The sequence below is a fragment of the Silurus aristotelis genome, assembly GCF_946808225.1.
Source record: "Silurus aristotelis genome assembly, chromosome: 18".
NCBI classification, from domain to species: domain Eukaryota; kingdom Metazoa; phylum Chordata; class Actinopteri; order Siluriformes; family Siluridae; genus Silurus; species Silurus aristotelis.
Window position 1 is genome coordinate 13,457,166 of NC_139591.1, and position 19,551 is coordinate 13,476,716.

General features: G+C 37.4%; 1 protein-coding gene and 1 long non-coding RNA gene across 5 annotated transcripts in view; one reads left to right on the forward strand and one right to left on the reverse strand.

Annotated features, from left to right (window-relative positions):
* The window catches only part of LOC310741447 (zinc finger SWIM domain-containing protein 6-like), a 50,877-nt gene extending 47,361 nt beyond the window's left edge, over window positions 1–3,516 (forward strand). For all 4 annotated transcript variants that reach the window (XM_083569271.1, XM_083569270.1, XM_083569269.1 and 1 more), the window contains exons 12-14: window positions 36–199; window positions 324–405; window positions 581–3,516. In XM_083569271.1, coding sequence (XP_083425397.1) covers window positions 36–199; window positions 324–405; window positions 581–1,446 — 1,112 coding nt within the window. In that variant the 3' untranslated portion in view covers window positions 1,447–3,516. The remainder of the gene's footprint in view (window positions 1–35; window positions 200–323; window positions 406–580) is intronic.
* The window catches only part of LOC310741491, a 58,519-nt gene that overhangs the window by 10,077 nt on the left and 28,891 nt on the right, over window positions 1–19,551 (reverse strand). The gene's annotated exons all lie outside the window — the stretch shown is intronic.

Below are 19,551 nucleotides of genomic sequence, written 5' to 3' on the forward strand. Positions count from 1 at the left end.
GTAAAATGTTTTCCTTATGTTCAATCTGCTTCTAGGTGATGCTCGAAGGCTGGAAACAGTATTAGAATCAATCCAGAAGAACATCCACTCATCCTCGCACATCTTTAAACTGGCACAGGATGCCTTTAAAATCGCCACGTTAATGGACAGCCTGCCTGACATTACTCTGCTGAAAGTGTCCCTGGAGCTGGGCCTTCAGGTACACGCCCACTCACCTGCTCATCTCAGTGTATTTTTTTTTTAATCATCAATGTTTTTTGTTTGCTCATTTCCCCCCCCCTCGGAGTCGTCAGTCAACACAGTGCATTTTGTTTTTAATGAAGGTCATGCGGATGACTCTTTCAACTCTGAACTGGCGAAGGCGAGAGATGGTACGATGGTTAGTCACATGTGCCACAGAAGTTGGTGAGTTCTCGATATTTGAGGTTTTCAATACAATCAATCTGAAGTAGGAAATTTGAGAATGCTCCTACAAAGGGGAAAGGGAAATCTATTTTTTCTTTTAGTTGGTAATCATCTCAAGATTTGTGTAGTGATTTAATCTTGAAATGAAATTAAATCTTTTTATTTCATATTGTAGGTGTGTACGCACTGGACAGTATAATGCAGAGCTGGTTTGCGCTGTTTACTCCGACGGAAGCAACAAGCATCGTGGCAACAGCGGTGTTATCGAGCAGTACAGCGGCGCGCCTGCGGCTGGATGCGCGGCAGCAGGAGAAGCTTGCGAGCAGCGCGCGGACGTTGGCGCTACAATGCGCAGTGAAAGACCCTGCAAGCTGTGCGCTGTCTGCACTGACTCTGTGCGAGAAGGAGCCAGCAGCGTTCGAGACGGCCTACCAGATCGCCCTGGATGCAGCTCCAGCGGCCATGACGCACGCACAGCTCTTCACAATCGCGCGCTACATGGAGCACCGGGGCTACCCGGCTCGTGCCTACAAACTGGCAACACTGGCCATGACGCACCTGAGCCTGGCCTATAACCAGGACACGCATCCAGCCATTAACGATGTGCTGTGGGCGTGCGCCTTGAGCCACTCTCTGGGTAAGAGCGAACTGGCATCCATCATCCCGCTAGTTGTGAAGAGCGTCAAGTGTGCTACAGTGCTTTCGGACATTTTGCGGCGCTGCACACTGGCCACCGTGCCGACCCCGCCTCTGCACGGACGCCGAAACCCCACGCCCAAGTTGATGTCACTGGACAAGGCGCCTTTGCGCCAGTTACTGGACGCCACAATCGGAGCCTATATCAACACAACGCACTCACGACTCACGCACATCAGCCCACGCCATTACGGCGAGTTCATAGAGTTCCTGGGGAAGGCGCGTGACACTTTCCTCATGGCACACGACGGCCATGTGCAATTTGCACAGTTCATTGACAACCTGAAACAGATCTACAAGGGCAAGAAGAAACTCATGATGCTAGTGCGCGAGAGATTCGGTTGACACCCGAAGATCTCCCTTTCCCTTTTTTTTGACTCAAGTCTCCCTCTTTCTTAACGAAAGCAACCAGAAGGAAAAAGTGGAACACAGACAAACAGAAAGAACATTAAAAGCCACACCGGTATTATATGTATAGACTTTCATTAGTTTGCGGAAAAAAAGGAAAAAAATGTCTCATTGTGAAAGTTTTGTGTGTTTCCCTTTATTTGTATGGAAGTACATGAGAGTAAACAGTAGAGAGAGAGAGAGAGAGAGAGAGAGAGAGAGCGAGAGCGAGAGGGAGGAAAGAAAGAAACGAAACGTTTTGGTTTACACTGAGTATATGTTGTTCAGTGGCAAAAGCCCACATAGCACTCCAGATATCTGTCAACATTCACAGCCTCAAAGAGAAAGAAATATGGCTTTAAACCAAACAAAGCACCTCCATCCTAAGTGAAAAGTACCTCGTATGGCTCCAGCTTTACCCCGTTCCCTTCCTAATCCATTTAAAATGTTATCAGTGTACTAAAGTGTTCAATACGAAGAAAAAAACAACTTAAAAACCAGTTTGGGACTTTTTCATTTCCTTCTTTGAGTTTTTTTTTCCTTTGTTTTTTTTTGTTGTTGTTCTTTTGTACCAGGCTCATAGTGTGGCTTTGCAGTGCTGTTCCTCCATAAGCATGTCACATATACACAGATGCTCACAGAACCTCCTTTAAAAAAAAACCCTGCTGTGCTTGCGCTTGTGGAAACTTAGCGACTGTCGACATACATTCTCAGGGATTTCTCAAGAAAAAAAAGGGAAAAAAAAAAAGAGAAAAATGAACATGGAAAAAAAGAAAGAATGAGAGCATTTTATTGTACTGTATATATATGATAGTATATGTCTGAATATTGAAAAAATGTATACATTAACTAATTTATAAAAAAGAATATTCTATGGAATGCAAAATACTTGAAGCTGCAGTACCTTGGTTTTAAATTAAACATATCAGAAGAGGGACGTTCAAAAAAAAAAAAGCGCGCCTTGCTTCAGGGGCTGAATTTGGGCAGTGAGCTTGGATGCTGGTACCTATGCAGAGCCACTTATCCAACCACATGATCCAACCGGTATGTCGAAACCATGAATGGATTTGGTTTTGTATGTATATACACACATTTGTGTATCCAGCAAACAGCAGAACTGTCCCCGGGGGCACCAGTGTTTATAGAGCGGCGAAGCCAGAGCAACAAGCCTTAGCATTAATAAAGAATAGAAAATAAAAGAATTGCAGGCCGTGTGCCTCCAAAAAAGTTCGCCTAGAAATGTAGATCCAGCAGAAATGGACTTTTTAGTAATTTAACGTTGCAAGCAAACCACACGCGCGTGCAGTTAAAATTTGCCTGAACACGTTAATTTCTTTCCACTATCAACTCACAAAGAAGCTCCATGTTTATGCACAATAACATGTACATGCCTCTTCTGCTGACATCTTGACTTTGTGCAGGACAGAAAGTTGCTGTGTAGGTCTGACTGTTCCGACATTTGTAATGCTTTTTTTGTTTTGTTTTGTTGTATTTATTCTTTTTTTTTTTTTACTTCGTTGTTCCTCTAGAATTCCTCCAACAAGAACAGCCTTCTTTCTTGCCTTGTCTTAACGCTTTAAAATAACCAAACTGGAGTTCTAACTACCAAACCTGTTTCATTAAAATGAAAGCCAACCGACTTTGGTTCCAACTTTTAGTGTCTTTAATTTTTAGCTTGAATGGTTCTGTACCTTTTGTGCTTTAAAAAGCCGTTTTTTCCTATGGTTTTTTTTTTTTTTTTTTGTGCAAAACATTGTCAAGTGTCTCAAATTCCCTTCCCTAGAGGTATGTCTGTAGCTCTTTTTTATTTTATTTTTGATTGTTTAGAAACAGAAATGTTTGTTTTTATTTATTATAAAAGTTAAACGATTGTACTTCATCACCCGTGTCAACATGCTCATGAAGTTGAATTTAAGATTTGATACACCGATATCAATTTATTTATGTAACTAAATCACTGTTTTATAAACTTGTTAATGATTCGACTTTTTTTGTTTGTTTTAATTAAAGTTAGTTTTTTGAGAGGAAGACACTGTCTGATGTCATCTGTGAACCCAAAAAGAATAATTCAAAGGATGTTTTAATTGTTGTGATTGTACCATGAGTATAGACCACCTCTCTACCCTTTCTAAATCTAAAAAGTAACTAAAAGTAAAACGTGATGTGAAATAGGTAACAGCTGGAAAACCTCTTTACAATCTCTAGGCAAATTAAGTAAGACTACAATGAATTTATGCTTGATGGAGGTAGTGTTCTGGTATGATCACTGGTGTTTATTGATGTGACTGCTGATAGACATTAGGATAATTTCTGAAGTGTACATTTTTGAAGCTATACCTTTCACTTTAGATTCTGAAATTTCTAAATCTTCACATTACTGACCAAAATATATCACAAAAGCAAGCCTTTAAGGCTTCTTCTATTTCTTTCGGCTGTTCCTGCTAGGGTCGCCACAGCGGATCATCGGTCTCCAGCCTATAGGCTTTTAAGGCAAAGAAAGGAAGTGAGCATGCTTTGCACTTACTAAAGACAAAAAGCATAAAAACCCACAAACAAGCAACAACTAAAAAGTTGCAGTAAATGTTTGCATAAAAGTGAAAAAAAAAATCTATTATAAATAATATAAAATGTAATATTTGTTATTTTCCAATTTCAGCATTTGCTCAGTTTTGGTTGGTTTTGAGAATATAATAATTTTGAAATATTGGATCTATTAAGTGCTTCAAATATTTCTATATGTACATTTTCTGCAAGATCCCTCCCAACATAAAATGACAGGATTGTTAGTTTAAAATAGGGTTAATTAGGAATTGATGATTCCTCGAGTAACTTGAAAACAAAACAAACCAAAAAATCAGAGTAAAATGATTTGCCTTGATGCTTTGTTTAGTCCATTTAACTACACATGAGGCATTGTGTTTCCCCACGGACCATTATTACTGACGCCCCACCTGCTAAACCGCTCTGGACAGGTAAACACAGAGATGCTGCAGAATAAAAAAAAATGGAGGAACGGGGAGAAAACAGTGAGGGGTGAGAAGATGATTCAGGTCAAACGAAACGACAAACTTTGTGATCATTTCAAACTAAATCAAAGAAAACACTGCAGTGTGTTTAGTTTTATTATTATTTAATTATTTAATTATTTATTTTGATGTAATGGCAATTAAACAGACTAAATTGGTTTTGTTCTCACAGAAATTCTTGTATGCAATTTTAGCAATAAAAACTTTAATTTTTCTAAAAAGGAAACAAATCACTTGCTCATTTTAAGAGAACTGTCTTACTTTCTCTTGTATATTTAGTATTGCGCTTTAATAAAGAAAAAGTACTTCTTAACTGATTACTCAATTAATCGATTGAATACTCGATTACTAAAACAATCGATAGCTGCAGCCCTAGTTTAAAAACCCCGCCCTCACTGTGTATTTGAACATATGTGATATTTGCTATCAAATTAAGTTGTGTATTTTTCAAAACTGAGACAAACTAGTAGACTAATGTAAAACCCTGCAACCCTGACCTGGCAGTCACAAAGGATGAATGAATGTATAATGATCATTCTCATTCACATTCATATATGTTGTCTCCACCAAGTAAGCAGCCGCATTATAGTAAAAGCCTCCTTGCTTGCCTGACTTTTTGTGTTTCACCAAATTATATCCATATTCATTTTTGTTCATTTTGAATATTGTATTCCTCTTAGGTTACATCATATTATTCTGAAACAGGAGACACCACAGGGGTTTCTTGGTTCCAATTTTGTGGACTCACTGTTCTTCACAGTTTCAAGTGTTTCCTGCACCAACACCCCCGATACAAATCGTCAAGTCTGTAGTCTGTCATGTGCTGGAGGAAGTGTGTCAGTGTGGGAAGAAAATTGCAGGACCATGAGTCGTTATGACTGATCACTGTCCCTTCTGTACAACCAAAAATCACAGCCTGCTCACTATATAGCAGTCTATTGTGCAAATCAGCTATTTTGTAGTCATTTCTGAGAGCATGCTGGAAAAAATAACCCTTGCAATCAGTAGTGAATAGGTACAGAAAAGACATAATGCACAGGCTAAAGATGACCAATCCCAGGGTGCAGTTCGCACTGATGACAGCCAGACACTGAAATGGTGTCTTATGTGATAGAATTGGACCTTTCGTCCGATGATGAGCAAGGCATGTAGTGTATGAAATCATATGCTTTACAAACCCCATTTCCTGGATTAGTGTGGTAAATAGTGCTACTGGTTTTCTGATGTAGGGAGCCATTTCCATTATACTGTAGTGCTTGTGGTCCTTCAAGCCTTTATCTCAGAGGCCCTGCAATCCACAGATACCACTGGTATTTAGGTTGCTGGTAGATTTTAAATGATTAGACTATAGAAAAATAATGTTAGGTATGTAAAGTACTATCTTATTATACCCTTGAATATTTCTTCTCAAGGGACAATGCTACCGAAATGAAATTTGGTTATATTTTAGTCATTGTGCAGGTTGTATAGCAGTATAAATTAGCCGTCCTCTAAAAACGACATGTCAAATAACTGCCAACAAATGTGAGTACACCCTCAATGATAACAGCTGTACATTGTTTAAACATGCAAAGCCACATGTCCTATTTATCATGTTCATGTTTTTGTCTGCTTGACAGGGCCATACAAATGTGTGTATCTTGTATTAGAGCAGTTAAATTTGGTGCTTTGAGTACATTTCTCTGATACTGACCACTGGATGTTCTACATGGCACCTCATGGTAAAGAACTTTCTAAAGATCTGAGAATTTAAATTGTTGCTCTCCACAAAGATGGCCTAGGCTATAAGAAAATCGATAACACCCTGAAACTGAGTTGCAGTACAGTGGCGAGGGTCATACTGAGGTTTCCAAGAAGGGTTCCACTCGGAACAGACCTCTCAAGGGTCGATCAAAAAAAGTTGAGTCATCGTGCTGTGAGTCAGGTGCAGAATCTGGCTTCAAAAAACAGTTCTCCCAGCTTTGCTTTAAAGGTTGCAGAAGTGGAAGGTGTCAGTGCTCAGACCAAATGCTGCACACTGCAACAAGTCGGTTTGCATGGCCCAGAAAGAAGCCTACTCTGGAGCTGGCTCACAAGAAAGACTGCAAACAGTTTGCTGGAGACAACCTGTCCAAGAGCATGAATTACTGGAACCATTACTGGTCTGATGCGACTAGGATAAACTTGATTGAGTCATATGGTGTACAGCATGTGTGGCCACGCCTTGATGAGGAGTACGGTCCTCAAGCAGAAGGTGAAAAACTGTCATGTGTCCAACATCCAGCAGCTCTGTGATGTCATTAAGGAGTAGCGGAAGAGAATCCCAAAAACAACCTGTGCAGCTCGGGTGAAATCCATGCCCATTGGATTAAGGCAGTGCTACATAACAATGGTGCTTATATGAAATATTGACACTTTGGACACAGTTTGACATGTTTACTTCGGGTGTACCCACTTGGGTTGCCAGTTATTTACTGGTTATTTAATGGCTGTTTGTTGAGGTGTTTTTTTAGTGGACAGTAAATCTATCCTGCTATACAACCTGCACATTGACTACTCTAAACTATATCTACGTTTCATTTCTATATTCTTCTATATTCTTTAGAAGATATATAAATAAATATATCTTTATATAATAAAATGGTTGCTGAAATGTGAGGGATGTACTCAATTTAGTGAGATACTGTAACTGAAGGCACACAGATGCGTTGCACATAACTCCTACATACAATCAGTTTGATGTAAAACCCTGCAAAGGTTAAATTATCAGGGTACACAGTCTACATAGAACCCCTTTAGGTAGCAAAGACTATTACAATCCAAATAAATCTTGTTAAAAAAAAAGTATACATTTTAATTGCAGGATTACATACGCTATCACTTATCTTATCCTGTAGCCATGTTTTGTAGACAGTTTTGAGGACAGCCTCACATGGACACCCTAGAAATACATGAGATTACCGTAGATGGTACAACTTGGTAGTAACCATAAAAAATGAGGTACAAATAAGGATACACAAAACTACAGTATCATGCCTTTAGGAGGAAACAGGCAGCAGTGGTTCATAAATGCACTGTATATTCTAAAATTAGCTTTCATTAATGACCTACAACTCTCAAAAACACATTGTTTTATACACAGGGCAAGACTCTTTAATTAAAATGTTATATACAATTGCAACACACTATGGATAATGCACATGGCCTCTCAGCCAAAATGTCTACACAACACACTCTTGGGATAAAAAAAAAGCTTGGAGTTTCCAGCAACTCCAACTAAAAAAAAAATATATATATATATATATATATATATATATATATATATATATATATATATATATATATATATATATATATATATATATTGAAGGTTTATAAACCTTCAAAATATGAATGCTATGCAAGCTGAGGCATAGATATTAAAAATGACTAATGGTCTCAGCATACTTAATGCAGAGGCACCCAGTGCAAGAGTTGTGAGAAGATAACATCACCGTCGAGAGCTCACAAAAGTGCACACGCTCCAATTTCACCCTAGTGTTGCACACAACTGCTGCGGTACTCCAGGTGGCATTTCAACACAAAGAAATATTTCGCTCCTAAAAGTCATGGAACTGGCTTGAAAACGTCTTGCTTTTTACAACCAATCTCACATGCATGACAGCATGATAAGCAAAGCCTCATAACATGCATTCAGAACTCAGTTACAACCATTTTTGTTTGTAGAAACCAGACAAATTTTCTCCCAGCAGGAAGGTGTATTTACACTAGACATACACTCGATTTATGACAACACGGATATGCTTTTAACAAAAAACATGACATGTAACTCATCTGTTAATCATCAGGCATAAGCCGAGCATTACCTTATTAAAGCTAGGGGTTTAAATCTAAACATAGATTTGTTTGAATTTACACCCTCTTAAACCTGTTAAAAAATAAAAAGGAACTGGGAAAATGGCTGCAGTGCAAGATTATGAGAGCATCATTGCCCTTTATATTTGAAGTGTAAAGATAAGGTTGGCTGCACTTAAAAAACGACAGAGCCACTTCAACCTCTTACCTCTGAAGAACCTCTCATGGTCAACGGTTTTATGGCTAACTTCCTGGTATTAACAGTTCAAGGGGTTCCATCTATTCATGCGTCAAGAAGGTGGATTTTACATACTGTAGGATGAAGTCGACATTTTGTTTTCCTGTGTTCACATGCACATAAGAATGTGAATCACTTGCATGTTTTATTAGTGAGCTTGGTGCTTATTTTGGCAGGAATTCTATAAGAGGAGGACAATACCAAGGGGGACATTTAAATAAATCTTGCCATTTCTGATTAGATCAGAGCTGATACTAGATATAAAAGTTAAAAGTTCTTAACAGTGTAGCAGACAGATGGATCACAGACATGTGGTAACCACCATTTCATTCCTAAACACTGAGATCTTAAAGTCAGGGGCAATCCAAGATGGAGAACTTTGCCCAGCACCATCAGTCCCTCAATGCTTTTTGGAAGAACAAACGGTAATAGCGGCAGGGATAATACCATAAACCAGCCGAGGCCTGTGCACTCTGCTTGTGCCAAAGTACAGCAAAGCTGTTTGAGAAAAGACAGGCAAGTGCTTGAATGTGACACTGATAGATTTTTCTTCCTCTGCTGACATTTGAGCAGATAATTCAATCTTGCGCAAAGGAAAACATTCGGCAGAGCCCATGCTACAACAAAGACTTGTATACGAAGAGGAAAGATATTAGTGGAAAGTTTCTGGTGAGGTGTATTTGAGATTTGAGATAATCTACGTAACCTGAAAAATATACAGGACGTCACAAACAGCTAGAGGACAGGTGAATATAACATTTAGAAAAGTATATTTACATTCAAATCTGATGTGAACATCTACCTATTGTACCTACAGTTGTTTACAGGAATGTTTATCAGGAACAACATCGAATGCGACTATAAACGAATAAAAAAAGCAAGAGGTGTTTGGTAAATTGCTAGCATAGAAGTGGAATAAAACGTTTTGGGATGTGTTGTCAAATCTAATGAAAGCAGACCATATTGATTAAGCCCTCACAAGGTCATTTTTAGTCTGGAACCCTCCTGTATTAAATATGGAAAAATAATAAACATATATGCGTGGGCTATAAGGAATAGCTAGATTACATGGACTAAGAAGAACAGGAAAAACCTAATAAATGTAACACTTAAAGGATAAAAAGTATGATGAGTCATTCGTCACGTAATTAAACATGAAACAAATAAACACTTCTAAACCATGCACCGTTTTTTTCGTTAACACTCGGTCAGCACTGTTATCTTGATAAAGACTGTTTAACGTGACTGTTTGGAAAAGATACACTATCTGTCCAGTGTAACCGGCCATGCCATGCACTTCCTCCGTTGCAGGAAATGCTGGTTGTAAAAGTCACCTGGTGACAAGCCCTGCCAGCACAGACCATTAGTTCTCAGCAATGGCAAACTTTGATCCTTTATCACAGAAGCCCAGACTGTGAACTCCCTACAATTACCACGGGTACTACTTGGCTTTTGCAGGAGGATCAGAAACTGGGGGGGAAAAAAATTGCCACTGCACATGGGAGCACCCAAAACCCAGAGTGCTGGCATTCACACAAACCCTACGACAAACCCAGTCTAAATATAAACATTATTCTCTTACAGTGACATGGTTTTTGGTTTAAAGTCAAGTCCTTGGCACCATAACCCATGCACTAAATCCTGCATCGACCCAAAGCTCTGGTTTTATGCTGCCTGGCCCTTTCTTATTTGGCTGGGCTACTTCCAAGCTTTGCTTTGCCAATGTGAACACAGATGAGAGGAAACATCTGGTTCGAGAGACATGCCTGAAGTAAGTCTAAGCACAGCATTAAAAAAAAATAATAATTGGCTCAAATTTTTCAAATGGGAGGTTAAATGGTGAAATTCACAATGTGGAAAAATTAAGAGGAGGCTTTTTGATAAAGCTGTATGGAGGATATAATGGACGCTTTGCTGTTGCCTTTTTTGTAGTTTTGCAATGAAATTAGCCATTTAGCTACTGCTGCACAAGCACCGATTAGTATTTTGTATACTTGTATCCAGCTGGAAACCTTCTGCAAACCTCAATCCATTTGTCCTGATCTACCAGACAGTAAATATAGCTGATTTTCATTTAAAATCCAAAATGTTCCACACTGCTTTTATCACTAAAAGTGGGTTTAAAAAAAAAATGCTACACTGCTAAACCAGGTACCCAGGTGAGTACTGGTAAACAATAGGCTTCAAGGTGAACCAAATGGTCATTGTTTGTCCTTTTCTGACCAAATGGGCCTCTCTGAACCCTCTTAGTTTCTTAATTTTTATGCTTTAGTGTTTTGTGGCCTCCATTGTAAATCTAGGGCCTTTTTGAGTAAAACTCAAGAATAAACATTAGTATGTAATAACAAGCCTTTATTTTACATGAAGGATAAAAGAAAAACATACATAGCTATAAGAGATATAATGTACTGTTTTTCATCTTTGATGATAAAAATGGCACCGCTCCACTTCAAAATCACACCATCATGTTGTTGATCTGCTACAGATAATAATGTAATGTAATAAATATTAATCATGAATAAGTTTTTAGCATAACATTGTGTTTTAAATTTTTTTGGACAGAAAATACTGCAAAACACTTCAACACTTCAAGAACAGGCTATTTTGTGGCAATTGTTTGACAAGGCTTGAGAACATGTTAACTGGCTACACACAGGCAAAGAAACTACTCTTGGAACTTTGAAGACCTGATATACATGTAACATTTGTGTTATTCAGACCGGTGGCTTAACACTATTAAATGCCTCTCAAATCCTGTTATTTATTGTTTACCCAAAGTAAATGGAGGAAAAAACATACAGTATTTTTATTTTTATTAGTTGATTTCTTTGCTTGATGTTTAACATAGCAAACTGAAGTATATTTGAGTCAAACTGGCAGTAGTATGATGGCTTCCATGCTCCCATTAGTATGATAGAGACAAAAGTTATTTCAGACAATTTGTGGCAGTCTGGGAAAACCCTTCACACACTGACATTCTGAAAACTTCATAGATATAGACCTCTTTGGTATGGATATTCACCATGTGTGCAATTAAGTATTTTAAACCATGAGGTTGACTGAAAAAAAATTAAAAAGAGTAAAAAATTACATTTAAATTAACCGCAGCACAAGAACATCGCTGACATTTTGAAAAGCTGTATTTGAATACAAACTGAATTCATTTGGACTTGTGCCTGTTCTGCTTTGGCATGAATTCTTACAACAACAAGGAAGACATCCAAGGCAAGAACTGACTGTATATAAATACCTTTATCCCTTTAAATGTCTTCTTCTTCTTCTTCTTTCGGCTGCTCCCATTAGGGGTCGCCACAGCGGATCATCTGTCTCCATACCACCCTGTCCTCTACATCTGCCTCTTTTACACCAACTACCTGCATGTCTTCCCTCACCACATCCATAAACCTCCTCCTTGGCCTTCCTCTTTTCCTCCTTCCTGGTGGCTCCATCCTCAGAATTCTTCTACCAATATAATTCATGTCCCTCCTCTGCACATGTCCAAACCATCTCAATCTCGCCTCCCTCACCTTGTCACCAAAACATCCTACATGCGCTGTCCCTCTAATAAACTCATTTCTAATCTTATCCATCCTCGTCACTCCCAACGAAAACCGTAACATCTTCAGCTCTGCTACCTCCAGCTCCACCTCCTGTCTTTTACTCAATGCCACTGTCTTTAATCCATACAACATTGCAGGTCTCACCACAGTCCTATAAACTTTCCCTTTTATTTTTGCAGATACCCTTTAAATGTATTCCACTAAAACACTAAACAAAGTATGCGATGAAAAACCCACTCTGGTCCAGATTTTTTTAAATGTATTTCCACATATTCATAAACATTCATCTGAAGGATTTTCCAAAATAAACACACTTACAAATATCCCTTACCGACATGTGCTAATTTGTTTATCCATGTACAGTAGAAAGTGCATGTGCCTAGCTTTAAAGCCAGGATAAAAGGGTAAATAAATAAAAAAGTTATTTTTAATTGGCAGCTACATATTAATTATGCTTACAATGATAAGAATGCCACAGAATGATCAGCAATCAATAGGTTGATTTTGTACTTGTATAAAGGTTATACAGGAAATAGCTTTTAAAATGTCCCCTAATGGTCAACTAATATTAAAGTAGTTGATTCTTCTACAAAATATAACAGGCAGTCAGACAAAATGTAAAAGCTTATAAACGATTCAAGGCAGAATAATATGGAAATTTAACACATCCTAAATGCTTTAATGGTCCCCACTTTTATTTTTTTTCTCTGGCTGGTTGACACATTTTAGGTGTGCCATTTGCACAGGTCCACATGGGTCTTCTTTGTTTTAATGGCTTTTATTAACCTGGGTGCACAGCATTCAGAATCAGCAAGAATGAAAAACTAAGGTTAATAATAGTTATTTTTCAAATGGGCACTAATATGTTGTGAAGTGCAGCAAACATATAGGGGGGGTCCCGTTGGAGTTTAGATATAGGTTCTGATTAGATACTGATTCCTTAGTAAATGTTATCAATGTTTAAAGTCTCAATTCTGCCACAGATACGCAGTTTAAAACTATAAACAAACGCTTTTTGGGTCTAACATCTGAAAAATCTATCGGAATCTGATACAGTGCACAAGGGTATCTGTGACCTTTTCCCTACAGATGAAAGGCCCAAGTCAGTCTTTCATCTGAAGTAACATGGCTTCCAAGATTTGAAGTTGCTGTCAGGTATTTTTTTTTATTTTTTTTTATTTTTTTTAATCCCTGGTGGCTACAGTAACACACATTTGTGAACTTTAAAGGTGATTTAAAATGTCACTTGGAATAAAGTTTTCATAAATGTCATTACTAAACATTATATATATATATATATATATATATATATATATATATATATATATATATATATATATATATATATAGGAGCTGGTGATGATGATAAACGAGCACCATATGTGCGTGATTGAAGCCGGGAGCTTCAGAGAAAGCGGCCGAGAAAGCACCTGCCACGCTGAAGGGGGCCGAAGGGGGCGTGGCAGGTGGATTCCTGACAGATAAACATGTACTGTATGTATTTTTATAGCATGCCTTCATCAAACAAATCGCGGCAACGCTGTTGTGTAAAAAAGCCCTTTAAAAACACGTGCATGCACATTCTCATTTATTAACGCACATCATGTACATAAAGAAATTTCAAGCACGTTAATATACTGCCGCCATTTTGATTTTCGTTTATCTCGATCATCAGTTACCTCGATGCTTTTTGGCGACCCCCTAGGACATCGACATAACCGGGTTCCACTGTATATTATATATATATATTGTATAATTGTGTAGAGTGTAGTTTTATTTCTGAAGTCAGAAGAATGCATTTCAATTGTAGATGAAGAAAAGTTTTTAGAGAAGAAATTAAGTGACAGTTGGTCTTCTATTATGAAAGCATTACACAGGAGCTTTATAGAACAGGGTTTTATCATAGGCATAAAATTATTGCTCAGACAAAAGGCACTTACAATTTAAATGATAGATGGCCAGTCATGATTGAAACAAATTAAATATCTAAAGAAGTAACAGACATAACGCTATCTTGAATAATAGTGGATGAAAAATACTTTCTCAAATAGCATTTGAAAAAACGATTTATGCAGAGAATAATGCACCTTGTCCATGTCTATAGAGTATGTGACTGTACTTATTTATAGTGCTCTTCTAAATCACTGCTGCTGATTTGTTATGCCAGAGTCAGTGCAGCAGCATTAATCATTGATTATGGACGTGATTGAAAATAGTCATAAATGAACTATCCCGAGTAAGCATGAGGATTTACTTGTAATAATATTTAATTCTGTTATTAGTTCCATAAAAAAATAAAATAAATAAGCCACTCAAAGCCATTTATAAAAAGCAAATAAAACGTGTAAGTTAAAAAAAAGGACGCGTTTTTTTTTTCTTGCATTTTGACACAAAAAAAAAAAGAAAAAAACTTAGATAGCCCATTTATACAAGTTGCCCAGCTTCTAATATAATATACTTTTAAAAGCTTTCAGCTCAGAGCAACTGACTTTTGCCATGATGAATAATCTCAGGCCCCAAACTAAAACTGCATCAATCCTCCTAGCAATACAGAAACAGAATGTAAACTAGTGTTTTGGTTTTGTGCCAACTCTGAAACTCTTTAAAGACGTAGTAAAATCTTATTTTGCACACCATTCACCTTCACTGTTGTTTTCTGTAAAGCTGCTTTGAGACAATGTCTGTTGTGAAAAGCGCTATACAAATAAACTTGACTTGACTTGACTTGACTTGACTTATTGTAATGCCCTGGGCCTATTTGCTTGGGATTCAAATGTAGCAAGGCCTAATTTAAATGTGTCAGCAAGAAACATTGTTTAGAAAAGGATATTTGCATCTCAGATGTACGTTTCAAACATGACTTTCTCTATGATTGGGCTACTTTTGTAAGTTGATGCTTCTGCTTTTTCTTCTGATATGATGTGTTTATGTCTGCCAGTTTCTTTTAGGTTTGTTTTTTGGGTCCTTTAAATTTTCAGAACTCTCAGACCCAAGAGGCCAGCTTAGTGCTCTGTGATTTATCTATCTCACGAAAATGCCCTTGTCTCCCATCCCTGGTGAATTTCCATAAATGCCTCATGAATACCCCCTTTTATTTTTATTTATGGGCCAAGGTTTTATAATTAAATAGTAATTAATACTGCCAGTGTTAAGGCCTGTGTCATTTTTCTCCTCTGCCATGGTCTTTTTTGATGAATGGGTTCCATCTATTAAGTTAGCGAACAAGGCCGGGCTTTTCACGACAACTCTGATTAAGGTATCATTCCATGGCGCTTATTAAAATGCGTGAAAGAGAGAGAGAGAGAGAGAGAGAGAGAGAGAGAGAGAGAGAGAGAGAGAGAGAGAGAGAGAGAGAGAGAGAGAGATGCAATTTCATTTTTAAAATTGCCCTCGATAACGCCAGACCATTTTCACAAAACCTGACCACTCAGTAAAATAGATTTATAAGATTTATAATGAATGAAGAAGAATAGGAGGACATTAATAAAAATGATAACTTCATTTAGGCGTTGTGAATTCTGCAGCATTTTAGCAAAGGGCTCCCATTACCTTTTATTGTATTTAAAAGAGATATAATTAATGTGCTTGACCGTCATAATACTAAAATACCTTGACATAGCATAATGTAAGGCTTCTGCATCACTCATGCCCATAATTACCTCCTAAATTATTAAATAACATTTTAATCGACTTTATGAGTGACATTGTAAATAAAGAAATGGACCTAAAGTTGCTGTGATTCATTGGCTTTTTTAACAATGACAATCCTTTATATGCCATTTAGATATGTCTTTTTTATGCTTATTAAAATCACTGAAATCACATAGACAATGTGTCTTTGTATGCAGTGAGTACAAAAAAAGTAATAGTAATTCCGTTACTAATCTTATTTTTTACTTGCACTTTACACAATGCTAGATGTTATTGATGCTAGGTTGAATTATTGATTCTAACTGGTCAGATGTTGTTGATTATATTTTTTGAAAGCTTTGTCAGTATTTTTTTGCCTGAAGGGCACTTCACAGGTTTGTATTAATGTGTAAATGCTGATATGGTAAATTTGTATGCACTAAGGCTTTAGTGTCAGCTCTTTGTAACAGTCACAGGAAAATTCATTCTTCAATGTCTTTAAAACAAGGGACATCTTAGCTGAAACAGAGTCCAGATCAAGACCATAGCCTATGAAGTATGAGTCAAGATCAAAACCAACAGAATCTGAGTCAAGATCAAGACCATAGCCACAGGAATCGAAGTCAAGACCAGGACGATAGTAAATAAATTCTGACTTAAGATGAAGACCACAGATGGAGTCTGAGTAAAGACCAAATATGAGAGGCAAAACCAAGCCAAGATCAACCCCACACATGTCGAAATCCATATCAAGACCAAGACAACCTGCTTGAATGTGGTGATTTGCTGGTTGTAGTTTTTTCCAAACATGAAATATAAATTCTCTTAAATAAACTAAACTAAACTACTGTTTGCAACATTGCAAGCTGTTTAAAATGTTTCTCTCACACACACACACACACACACACACACACACACACACACACACACACACACACACACACACACACACACACGCACACACACACACACACACACAAACACCCTGTTGTGTTTTATTCCTTAATTAATGTCATACTCTATAAAAGTTAAATGTCACACACCCACATCATCCCCAATGCTCATGCACCACTACTGGCTTCTACACCATGCAAATGTTGTTCTGTACCTTGTGAGCGTCACAGTTTAAGATACATATTTGTACACTTTGTTTCTGCCTGGATTTTCAATGTGTCACTTGAAAAAGATCACTCAAAATCTAGTGTCATAAGGCTACACTGTGGATTTTATAATAACGCTTGGGTTGAAATTATATTTACCAGTTTTGTGGAGCTGAGAGCAACAGAAACATAAATTAGGATAAAAAAAAAAAACACAGAATAGAACAATAATCCGAGGCTGTGTCTTATTTCCAGCACAGATTGAGATTCAAGCAGCCTATCAGTGATGGTCATGTCAGCTAATCACGCAGAATAAAATGCCCTAGATGTGCTGAAATCTTTCAGTTTTTAGGACCATAGCTTTCTTTTTATTTTTGGTTGAGCATGAACCCAGAAGAGCACAACAGACAAAGTTTCTAAAATAAAGAAGCAAATATGATTGGTTAGATTTTAGCTCTAATGTGACATCACCATCAGCTGTCATAGCTTATCAAATGCAATAATGGCAACATTTACAGCTGAAAATCTGAATAAGCTTTTGTTCTGTTTCATATAGAAAGGTTTATTATTTTGCTTAGTATAACAAATTCTGGGGAAGTTTATTCTCAAACCAATATACAGTACTGCCATAGTTACTTCCAGTAGGTAAACCTGTGTGACCCAAGCGTTTCCCCAGTGACCCAAACATTTATTCTGTATACATTAGTCTGTAAAGTGACTAGAGGCTCTTCTGGGAAAGTCAGTACCTTTTACTGGTTGGTTTTCACACAAACGCGAAATCATCAAATGTAAAAATCTCCCGCAAATGTAATTGCATATATCAATTCTGCTATCTGAGCATTTTTTGCAAAATAAATAAAAAGACAACAGATAGATACTGAACTCCATTGTTAGAAGCTCTTCAGTCTAATCTACTCAATTTATCCATGCTATAAAACCATGTACAGCCTTTTTTCAACCAGTATATCTAAAAGGATTTATTTTTATACTGCAGACAATGACATTTCATTCCCTGCCACTATGAAACTTGAAACAGGACAGAACATGACACATTCAACCAATCATGTCATGTGCCTGTCCCAAAAGCATATTGCATTTACACATACAGTGTGTGTATCTGCTTTCACTTGTAGTGAACCCAAGACCAAGCTTTTATTTAGATAAACATGAGATTATCCAGTAGCCAAATTCAGACCTGGGTTTGAAAATCAAACAGCACCAGTTACAAGTGTAATAATGACTTCATCTGGGTTTGACATGTAAATGTTTGTCATGTTGATCTCCAAAGAAAAAAAATGTTTAACTATTTTTACTCCTGCTACTTATGTTTAGTTTGTATTTAGTTTCTGATGTGTGCCCAAACCTATGCTTATACTAGACTGTAAAAAAAAAAATCGTGTCAGTATTGAGCAAATAGTTGCTGCCCAGCAAGCTACTGTTGATTGGAAATAATACTTTAAATAGATTACACCATGCTCTCTTACAACCAACGTTGTTCAAATATATTATTATAAGTCAAATACATACATCATATATAGTCATGGCATCCCCAGCTTTTTATATTACTGTAAAACCAAAAACTACTCGATCCTAAAAATGTTCCCAATGTTACAGCATTTTCTTGGAATGTTATGAAATCTGCTGGCATTGGAGACTCCAAAATAAATACATTTCCATAGAATGTTAATAAAAACCTCTTCTCAAGGTATCAACAATTACAAATAGCGGGTCAACCGATCAAATTATGGTGTTACCTTTCTAATCCATTACTTTAAAAAACAATAACAGATTCAATTAATTTGAATTAATGTAAACTTTTGCAGTCTTAATTCAACCCCTGCTGACCAATTATAATTGTGCTGTGGTATAAACACTTATTTTGACAGACACACACACACACACACACACACACACACACACACACCTTGCTGATTCAGTTTCTCAGACTTTCTCAAGCTAAATGTGTCCCCATGTGAAGCTTGCATGGGTTTTGCCCCCCAGGGCAAATTTGAAACGGTTGACACATATGATACTGTTTGCAAAAACACAGCTGTGTCAGACTTGCACACCTCAATACAAAGCATCCAAACTGTTCTGTAAAACAGGAAGATAATTCATTCTGCTTTTTATTTATTTATTTATTTTTAATTCAAAAACCCATGCACTGTACTTTTTTGTGTGGTTTATTTTTTGGGTCAGTTTTCAGCTTGTGAGGTTTTATTTTCTGCATGGTTTGGGTCTCCATGCATGAAGAGAGCAGTGAGGGATTGAAACCTGAAAGCAGGAGCACCTTCTGTTTCACTCCACCTGTTCAGTGACAAGCAGCTGGGCAGGTGTGGTTATGTGTGTGTGTGTGTGTGTGTGTGTGTGTGTGTGTGTGTGTGTGTGTGTGTGTGTGTGTGTGTGTGTGTGTGTGTGTGCCACGCAACACGCTCTCAATGAGGTATAAATTCTGCAAATATACCACAGCACACATTTATGCACCACAAACATGCACAAGCATACACACACGCACGCACACACACACACACACACACACACACACACACACACACACACACACACACACACACACACACACACGCCTCAATTTGTCTTTTTCTTCACACACTAAAACAGCAACAATTCATTTTCTTAAGTGATAATATCTCACATTTGACATGAGTAACTGTCTT